General features: G+C 48.3%; 2 protein-coding genes across 2 annotated transcripts; one reads left to right on the top strand and one right to left on the bottom strand.

Annotated features, from left to right (window-relative positions):
• Window positions 1-2,855: 2,855 nt before the first annotated feature.
• LOC125536148 (uncharacterized) lies at window positions 2,856-4,218 on the top strand. The gene has a single exon (XM_048699297.2). It carries the CDS (start codon window positions 2,886-2,888, stop codon window positions 3,948-3,950), a length of 1,065 nt encoding a protein of 354 aa, XP_048555254.2. The 5' UTR covers window positions 2,856-2,885; the 3' UTR covers window positions 3,951-4,218.
• Window positions 4,219-6,253: 2,035 nt separating this feature from the next.
• On the bottom strand, window positions 6,254-9,924 carry LOC125536137 (uncharacterized). Its single transcript, XM_048699286.2, has 3 exons — window positions 8,531-9,924; window positions 7,851-7,960; window positions 6,254-6,959 (listed from the first exon to the last, which is right to left on the bottom strand). The coding sequence occupies exons 1-2, from the start codon at window positions 9,879-9,881 to the stop codon at window positions 7,875-7,877; spliced, it is 1,437 nt and encodes a 478-aa protein (XP_048555243.2). The 5' UTR covers window positions 9,882-9,924; the 3' UTR covers window positions 6,254-6,959; window positions 7,851-7,874.
• Between the last annotated feature and the right edge of the window lie 610 nt (window positions 9,925-10,534).

Genomic DNA, 10,534 nt, shown 5'->3' with positions numbered 1-10,534 from the left:
TGCTGTCATAGCCGGCGGGAGCTGCGTGCAACAGGTGAAGTAGATCGGGCTCGCCGGCGTTGCGATGAAGCAGCATGGGGCCGCCGGAGCTGCAGTGAAGCGCCTTCGGAGCTGCGATGAAGCGCCGCCGGACTTGCAACGAAGCTCGCCGGAGTTTCAATGAAGCGCCATGGGGCTGTTGAAGCTTAGTTGGCGCTGCAATGGAGCACGTCCGGTGCTGCAGTGAAGCACCGCGGGGATCGCCGGAGTTGCAATGAAGCGCCACGGGGATCGCCGGAGTTGCAAGGAAGCGCCGCGGTCGGCGCTGCAGTGGAGCGCCGCGGAGATCGCCGGAGTTGGAATGAAGCGCCACGGCCGGCGCTGCAGTGGAGCGCCGCAGGGATCGTTGAAGTTGCAATGAAGCGCCGCGGCGGGGTTGTCGGAGGTGCAATGGAGCGCCACCGGGGGCTGTCGGTGACGCCATGGAGCTGCTGCCATGACTGTGTCGTGGTGTTGTCTGATCCCGCGGCTGGGAGTGTCAGATCGGACGGCTCCGGGGCGACTTAAATTCGTAACAAATCAATCGGCTGATTTGTAGCAGCCGCCAATGTTCAATGTGCATAAAAAAATGCTTCCGATGTGCATGAAAAATGTACAACGGTCTTTTGAAACAAGTAGACAAGTATAAAGAAGAAAGGAAAAAAAAAGGAAAAGAAAAGGAAAAACGGAAAAGAAAATAGGACATCGCCGATTTGGCCCACTTAGCCCTATTTGGTCCAGCAACCCCACGGTAGAAGGCGTTAGGGTAGGAATCGCACCGGATCCCCCTCTTCAGTCGTCCTTGCGCCGCCACCAGTATAAAACAGCGCTCCTCCCCAGTTCTTCGCCAACAACACATCGATCCTGGCTGCGTGATTCAGTGGTCCTGTTTGGATCCCTAAGTTAGAGTTAGATATAGTTAGATTGGGCTCAAATAACCCAAAAGGATCTAAACATGATGGGTTAGTTTAGGTTAGTTGGATCTAACCCACCCCAAAAAACTAGCCCACACTAGAGGAGCTTATTTGGGTTAGTTTTTCTGGGCCCACTAAAAAAATAGTAAAAAAACTCACCCCTCCCGCACCAGATCCCTCATCTCCACCCACCTCGCACGACTCCTCCCCATCGCGCCGCTCGCCCAAGCGCAGCGCCGCGCCGTCGGAACCCCGGGAGCGCCCTCCTGCGGCCCCGCTCGCCCTCCTCCGTCAGCCGCTCGCCCTCCTCCGTCGCCGCTCGCGCCGCTCCCTCCTCACCGGCCGCCGCTCGCCCTCCTCCGTCAGCCGCTCGCCCTCCCTCGGTCGCCGCTCCCGCTGCTCCCTCCTCACCGGCCGCCGCTCGCCCTCGCTCGGTTTTTATGGATTGTTGGATCACCACAGTCAGTTAGACAGGCTGAGAACCGTTTCAGAAGGTCTATGGAGACAGTAAGTAGGACATTTAATAGAGTTTTGGCATGCCTCCTCAGGTTAGCACATGACATAATTGTACCTAAGGATCCAACATTTTCAGAGGTGCACCCAAACTTAGAAAATCCAGTATTCTGGCCACACTTCAATGACTGCATAGGAGCTATAGATGGGACACATGTGAATGTTGTGGTGGATAAGAGTAAGAGGGTACCATACTTGAACAGGCACAATGAAACCAGTCAGAATGTGCTTGCTGTTTGTGATTTTGACATGAGATTTACATTTGTGATGTCGGGATGGCCTGGTTCAGCACATGACATGAGAGTTTTCAAAGATGCCGTAACTACTCATCAAGACAAATTTCCACATCCACCACCAGGTTTGCGACTTGAACTGTCTTGCAATATTTTTTATCCAACTACACTAGTTCATCTAAGTCTCATTCTGTGCCTTTCATAATATGTAGGGAAGTATTATGTGGTTGATGCGGGATACCCAAACCGGCCAGGCTACCTTTCATCATACAGATGTACAAGGTACCATGTGCAACAATGGCAAAATGGCCCGCCGCCACAAGGTATGAAAGAAACCTTCAACCATGCACATGCCAAAGTTAGGAATGTCGTTGAGCGATCCTTTGGAGTGTTGAAGATGAAATTTAGGATTTTATTGAACATGTCAAAATTTCCAGAGGACAAGCAAAGTAGAATTATTGTTGCCTGTATGGCTCTTCATAATTTCATTCGAGAGAGCAGAATTGCGGATAGGGAATTTGATGCTTGTGATGCAGATGAAAATTATAACCCAATGCCTAGTTCTTCTGCATCCGCATGGCCAGAAGACGAACCTCTTGTTGAAGATATCAACATGAATGCCTTCCGTGATGAGTTAGCTCATGCTTTGTTTTATGGAGTGTAATATTTTTTGAAGCTTCGATTGACGACTTGTATGTTTAAGTTATGTTTAAGTGGGACATCTCATTTGTATGGACAATTTTTTTTATCAAGTTTTGCATGCTTGATTTGTAAACATGGTTCGTTTATGTCAATTGTGAGCGGGAGGAGGCCACACAAGAGCCGGCCACATCAAATCCGGCAGAAAATAGGGTCTAAAGTAGCCAAATAATTGAGAAAGAGCATTTATTGTCAATCTAACCTTGCTATCAAAACACCACTTTGGTTAGAGTTAGTTCAAGGTTAGTTTAGAGTTAGAATCTAACTCTAGCCTCTAACTTAATTAGAGTATCCAAACAGGGCCAGTGCCGATAGTCCAGAAATTTTCTGGTTCAGTTGAATCCCAACCCCACTCCTCAGGTACTCCGCCAATCTCTGATAATAATCTCCGTGTCTTGTACATGGATCTTTGATATTACCAAGAGAAGAAACGAGAATCATCATCACAAACATCCAACGAGTTCCTTGTTCTTTCCTCTGATTATCAGGAAGTCCACCCGCCATCGCCATGGGCAGCCGGTTTGTGAACCTGTTGGCCAGGAGCTGCAACGGCGGCCCCAGACACTTCAGCCTCCACTGCTTGAACCCGGCAAGCTTATTTCACCCAGCCCGGTCACGGCCAGCGGTTCGAGCAGTTCATCGACGGCCAGCGGACGCCCCGCTGCCTCCGCCGTCCCTGTCATTCGACTGGCCCTGCAGGAAGGACGAATGGGCGTGGATGAATTTCATGGCTTTCGGCCTTGACCGGGAAAATCTCCTCGCCGTGGACCAAATCGGCAGGAGCTTCTTGTACAACCACGACTCGCGCTTGCTCCGCACTGGGATGCCCAAGATGCGCGGGCCCATTAGCGACCCCATCTCCGTTGCCGTGGGCGACAGCCTATACGTCATGAGCGGCAACCCTGGCCAGCTGCCCGGCCAGGGCTGCTTCCAGGCTCTCCTCCACACCCGCCTGCCTGGTAGCCGCGCCGAAGACTGGTGCTGGTATTCCCTCCAGCCACCGCCTCTCTTTGCCGACGACGACAACGGGGTGGATCGATCCAGCCGCTTTGAAATCGGTGCCTACGCCGTGGTTGACGATTCACAGATCTGGATATCCACGTCTGGCGCCGGCACATACTCGTATGACATCGCGAGCGGCGCGTGGAGCAAACTAGGCAACTGGGCACTGCCGTTCAGAGGTCGCGCCGAGTACATCCCTGAGCACAACCTCTGGCTTGGCTTCACGCCCGACGATCTGCAGCTCTGCACAGCAGACCTCACTGCCTCGTGCGAGCTGAGGCCGCCCGTGCTGCACGACGTGTGGGCGGACATGAACAGGCCAGAAGATTGGACCCTGACAGACGCCAGCATTGTGCCGCTTGGCTCCGGTCATGTCTGCGTTGCCAGGTTTTTTGATACCTGCCCAGAGGAGAGCATTGAGGATGTGTATGGCGATGCCCTTGAGAAAACAGAGACTTTTGCTGTTCTCGAGGGCGTCAAATTGTTAAAGGCTGGGTGGGCTCAGCTCCGGATGGTCAAGCACAAGTCGGAGCGTTACGTCTTCGGCCATGACCTTGTCATACCGCTGTGAATGATGATGATTTGTACGTACTTCACATGAAACTTCTTAGCGAACAGTCTATGTCCACCTGAAACAGGATTTAGATTGTAGAACAAAAGCCGGTAAATCGTTCCAAGCTTTGAAACTGTAAGGAGCATCAAGGACCTTGAAATATATGTTGGTGGCAGGACATACCTAAATATGAAATTTATTGTTCAGTACTTGATCTAATATTTCCTAATATCTGCAAAACGTTTAGTTGATTATTTTGAACCATACCTTGTTAGGTTGAGCTATATGAATGATTCTGCGGACGATCTCTGTGCACTCAAGATCCGGATCGCCAATCCCATCCCGTGAACTGTATGCCTGCAGATAATTCACTGCTCAAAACCAGAGCTAACACTTTTAATGCATGTAAAGAATTCTCTGGTAATTCTGTAGTAGCTATTACCTTTACATTTTTGTTCTGAATTCTATGAGCGATTCTTAGACATGTATCTCCCCATTCAGCATCATGCTTACTCTTTCCTTGGACTTCATTAAGGAAGCACCTGTGTCTCACACATCCTACAGAGAGTGGAGAACAGGCTCCTCTACACAAGTGATCTTCGGGTTTGATCCATTTCAACATCCGGTGATCCCAAATTTTTTGATAAATTTGGCAAAGTAATCTCCAGAACTTGACATGCATTAGCCTATGATGATCTTCCTTGGTATATACGAGACCCATCTTCTTAAGCTTCCTTAGGTTTGACAAAACATGACATTCTGAATTTCTGTAGTAAACCAGCTGCTTTTCAGGGTCATCTGGATTGAACTCGCTATCACCGTAATAATAATATTGTGTCAGCACCAGGTTGCTCAGCGCATCATCACCCCATCCGCCTGACCAAATTTCAGACCTTCTGTCATGTCATGCATCAGCAGCTCAAATGCATTCAACAGAGCATGTCCTCGTTCATCTTGAGGCATATCACTTGTATGGATTAGAATAGCATAACCATGAGCCCATGCTTTCCTCATTTGTTCCAGCAAGTCATACACTTCTGGTAACTGAACAGAGTTCTTACATCCATGAGATAGGATTTGATCCAATACATTAGCTGGTAAAATTGTGTCAAAGTGCAGAGCTTGTTTTGCTGGCAAGCCTCAGCAATGTGCCATCAGCAATTTTTACCCTACCAAATTGGTCGATGAAGAATGAATCAATCGTAACTGGGTGATAGAACGAGCAGCAATTTTCCCTCATATCAGCCAACAGAACATTGTAAGCTTAAACTATGCCTACTCCAATCTTGTTCACCATCTCTGTTCTTTCACATTCTCCAAAGATTTCTACTGATTCTACTGGAGAAATTTTTGTTACGAAATCAAATGGGTGCAATCTTTTGTTTTTGGAACAGAGATATTTTTTCTCCATTTCTTGAGCTCAGTATATATATAGGAGTAAACAGAAACATGAGATCGGAAGTAAACAGCAGCAAAGCCAGATTCACATCCACATTGTTTTGGAAAAATGACACAAATGAGATACCATATATGAAAACTGCAATATGCTTTGTTTACTTTCTATCTTCTGTTGCAACAAAAATAACGACATGGCCATGTTACAAAGGTAGCAATAGCATGGTTCACTTTATGCAAGATCAGTTTGTAATAATCTTTCAGAATAATGGAAGACAATGGTTCATCTCAACGACATACTGGGCATCTGCTAAGCTCTATTACTCTTATGATGTTTCACACACCCATTTGAATTTTGTAACCTGGCGGACCAGAAAATATACTCCATAGAGTTTGGCAGCAGCCAGACATATATATGCACCAACCAGGCAAACAGTACTTACTTTTTCCAAATAACAAATTGCAGACATTGTAAGAGAAATGGAATCTGCTAAATAATACATGAAGGAAGCAAAGATGTGAAAAAGCACCAAAACACGAATTAGCTGGTACACTTCATTTGATCAGGTCAATTTCTACACACAAAGTCTCCTTCTGGACAGTGTCTAGCAATGCCTCCCTTTCGATAGTGGTCTTCTTGCTCCAACCTTCAACCATGCAATCAAAAAGTTAAACAATCATAACAATGCATACATTTCTCTGCATAGTAAACATGACATGAAATGTATGGCATATTTCTCAAAAGAAAAGAGAAGGATGTCATACATTTCTCCTTGAGCTGGATGAGGGCCCACAGGGGGCGCCTGGAGAGGGAGCGGCGGAGAGGCAGCAGAGCATCTCGGCAATTTGGGCGAGAATGGAAGAGGGTTTTGGTTTTGGGTGTGATTTTTTTCGGGGAGCGAGTGAGCAAGCGCCGTGCAAAGAGTGCCGCTGTGGTTGACCTGGTTCACCCGCCGAATGCCTTGTGGAGAATTATTATTTTTCTTTATTTTTTTGACCCGGCCAACTGTCTGTTTGAATCCCCTGCGTGGAAAATATGATAGAAATGCCGCTCTATAGTAGACTGGGCTGTTCTACAGCCCAACAGCCCATGTCGACATCACTTGAAACATTTTATGCCATGGAACAATTGATTTTCCATAGGAAAGGAACCGGTAAATTCTCAAACGTAGAGTATTTTGCTATGCGCGGTGCACTAACAAAATTTGGAGACATACTATACCTTATCATCAGCATGCAAATAACTATGAGCCAAAACAGTTCGTTCAAACATATCTTACTTTTGTGACGAGCAAAGAAATCAGATAACATCTAAGCCCTTAATCTAAGAAAAACAACTAAACGTTAGTCGCATTAACATTTCACAAAGATAAGCACGACGTAGTGCAAGCAAAATTGCATTTCCGAGGTTTGCTAAAATAAAGATGCCGCGTCTCTGAGGTGGTTCCATGTAACTTGACGATGGAATGCAATCCAACAAGTTTGCGCGCCTTAGAAAGATCCAAAGATAACCCGTCTCAAACAGAGCACCGGCCAACTGAACAAGCCCAAAATTACCCCAGAATTTTCCCAAGAGAGTCCATGTCCTGCAGGTGCTAGCATCAGCTTTGGTGGCAGCCAATTTCAAGGAATCTGCAAGGCCAAAGAGTAATCTTAGGCAAACAGAAACGCTCTAATGTCTCACGGATACTTTAGGTTATGAAGTACGTACTTGATAATATTTCAAAATTTGCGATAACAATCAATTTACAGCATGCTCACTTGGTAAGAGTTAGCAACATACTTCAGTTTAGTCTTCATTAGGTCATAATATTTCAAATTTCGCGATGACAATCAATGTGCAACATCCTCACTTGGTAAGAAATGGCAACATACTTCAGTTCAGTCTTCATTAGGTGATAATATCTCAAATTTCGTGATGACAATCAGTTTGCAGCATGCTCACTTGGTAAGAAATGGCAACATACTGTACTTCAGTTCAGTCTTCATTAGGTGATAACATTTCAGGATAGTAATTAGTGAAAGGCAAAAGCTTATCATGGTGAAAAGGGAAGCCAGGTAATTGAGTAGATCACAAATTTTAGTGCCCCACCCCCTATAACCAAGAACTGACGATAGTACCAAAAAAGAACATATTCAAGCAGCATTACCTATTCCACTTTAAAAAATGTAGCATGCTTGGAAAAAAGGAACAATTGGATGATGTGATCTTCAACAATTTATACAGTCCATAAACTAAACGACCATCATATTCTCAGAGCCATATATACGTAAATAAAAACAATAAAATCAAAAGAGCTGGAATCAAGGATGACAATAGTATTGTTGTATAACTTGGACAATCAAGGTAACTAGTTCAACATGGTAACTTGGAAACATGGTCAGAGTTGCTTTTTCATGTAACATACAGCACGAGCCATGCAGGAGAAATGCATAATCATCAATAGAAGAAAGAATGAGACATGACCAATATTGGAGGAAACAACAAGAGTACCCAAACAAGGAAGAATTAAGAGAAAGTACCGCAGATAAGTAAGCTGGCACACTTCAATTTTTCTGCCCCCTGTCTGCACGAACCAGCGTCTCTGCCAAACTGTTCCTTTTGGAATTGGTCTTCTTGCTTGGAAGTGTTCCTTCAATTATGTTTGAACTTTCAAAATAATGACAGAAAACGACAGAGAGTGATATATGTTCCTTAATTACAGTAAGAGTTCAATTGGAAAACACAGTTTAGACATTTAACAAGACAATTGCATAGGTATACCTAGAAATAGAGGAGCAAAACACTTTTTACATCATACAAAGATCTCATACAAATGCAGTAAAGAAAATCAGATTTTCTAGCAATTCCAAATTCCACCTTCAATGCTGCAATACTATAGAAAGGCTTACTGATAATAACGGTCAATTTAGTTGAGGTATCTATGAGCCTATGGGCAATGAAACTCTCCACCACATTTAGGTTGCCACTGATGATAAGTGAAACACTAGTTTCAGAACTTTCAAATACAAATGCAGTTGGTTTGTATCCACAAAACATGATGCTATGCAGTATGCACAAGAGATTTCAAAGCAATGTTAAACAAAGATCTATACAATCTGAATTATAGCAGAGTAAACATGAGCACTTTGTCAATGATCAAACAAAGATCTATACAATCTGACAATGATCAAACAAGCATGTTAATGGAGCATAAATGTACCTCCACAGGGGATGTAGCTCGACTCTAGCCATGTTGGGAGCGTGCAGGGCACAAGAAAACCAGAGGGGCACAGGCTTTGATCGCCGGCTCTTTCTGGAAAATGCTGCCCCCCTAAGCTTTTCCCCTTAGCCATGTCCACAACAATAAGAAAGTGACCATAGATGAGGTACAGAAAGTTCGCCCGGAATGGATCGATGGCGGCAATGCACGGTATGTGGTCTTCCAGAACCTTGCACCTTTCAGGGAGAACAGGACTGAATGCTACCTTGTGCTCCAGCGTCCAGCAGCAGCCCTTCTCGTCGAGCGAGAAGGAGCTGCACACGAATGGCTTCCTGCTGTTAGACACCTCCACGTAGCGCAGCTTCCCCTCGCTCACCCCGAGACGGCGGTACCTGCCCAGCACCGGTGTCCCCGCCAGGTCAATCAGGTCAGGCAGCACGCTGGCCGGGGGCAGCTCGACTAAGCGGTGCTCCGGCTGGTCGCTGAAAGGGTCGACGGAGCAGACGGCCCAGGTCGGGTCGAGCCACCACAGCCTGTCGCCGAATGCCACCACCTCGAGGTTCGGGTCTATGCGCATGTCCCGGCTAGCCGGCATGGACGGGCCGGCCAACCGCCGCTCGTCCCACTCCCCTGTTTCCGACAGGAACCGGCGCACGACGGGGTGATCCGCTCCCCCGCGGCGGCTGCGGCTGAGCTGGGCGACCACGTACCTGTCGGGCGGGCCGCGGGAGCCTTCGGAGTGGGTGAGCAGGCCGAACCCCGTGGAGCAGCCTGCGGTGGACGACCTCGCGAACTCCGCGCCCGGGGCAGGGAGGCGGAGCAGCTGGCCGCTGAGAGGGTTGCAGACGAAGCGCGCGACGTCCGGCTCGCCGGCGTACTCTGCGGCGGCGTCGAACTCGGCCAGCCAGCTGGGGCGGAAGGTGCGGTCGACCGGGGCGCGGCAGCGGGTGTCGGAGAAGTCGAGGAGGAGGAGGCCGTCGGGGGTCGCGGCGCGGACGGCGCCGGCGAAGAAGTCCGCGGCGTCGCCGGCGTCGGGGACGACGAGGCGGGCGGGGACGGAGAGCTGGGCCCACAGGTCCTCGTGGAGGTCGAGGGACGCGCGCGACGGCGCCCCCGACGCGTCCAGCGCCGGCTTCGCGTAGAGCATGGCCCAAGGAGGGCGAAGAGGGGGCGAGGAGGCCGCCGCGGCCGTGCAGAGGGAGCGGCGGAGGGGCGCCGCGGCGGCGCCGGCGAGGCGTCGGAGCATTTCGCTTGTGGTGGGCGGAGGAGGAGAGGGGAGAGGGTTTTGCGATTCTGCTTTGCCCGTGAGCGAGCGAGCGGCCTGCGGTATCGTGGTTTGGTTGGTGCACATGGACTCGGTCCACGCAGCTCTGACAGCTTTAGCCAAAAGGCAGAATCGTTCCAATCGTCTCGCAGAGAAGACGACAAGAGAAGATGAGTTCAAACTCCCAAAATTTCAAAATTTCAAAAGAGAGCATGTACAACCAACTGGGCTCCTCCAACCCGCTACGAAATGTTCGTCGGGACAGCTCGATCACCGCAGGTAAAGAAATTGACAGTCAACAACCACTCATATACCACCCGCAAAAAAAAAAACAATCACTCATATACAGCTCAAATATCTTGGTGTGTGTGGCATCCTTCAAGCCCAGTCCAGACTGAAATAAGACGGATCGATCACGTCGCGTGTTATGTTGGATCGGCTCATGCTGGTTCATCCATCCCCACATAAACCCCTATTTGGACCTAAATGTTAGCTCACTCTTGTCCGCTCCGTTTTGTGCTCACTCCACTCCATATGTTCCTGTCCTCGTCCATTCCCCTCCCCACGACACCATGGCCGACTCCAGCAATGAGGCAGAACCCATCAATTGGGGCACGCTGTTGGCGGAGGAATCGAGCACCACCCCGAACGGTGAGGAGCTTGCTCTCCATATTGTCCTTTGTCGGTCATAGAAGGGAGAGAATTCCTTATTTGACCCTTTCTTAAAATATGCCTCCCTA

This window comes from Triticum urartu, chromosome 1A, assembly GCF_056163025.1.
Source record: "Triticum urartu cultivar PI428250 chromosome 1A, HENAU_Tu73, whole genome shotgun sequence".
In the NCBI taxonomy this organism is placed as follows: Eukaryota; Viridiplantae; Streptophyta; class Magnoliopsida; order Poales; family Poaceae; genus Triticum; species Triticum urartu.
This window is presented reverse-complemented; position numbering and strand designations above follow the sequence as displayed.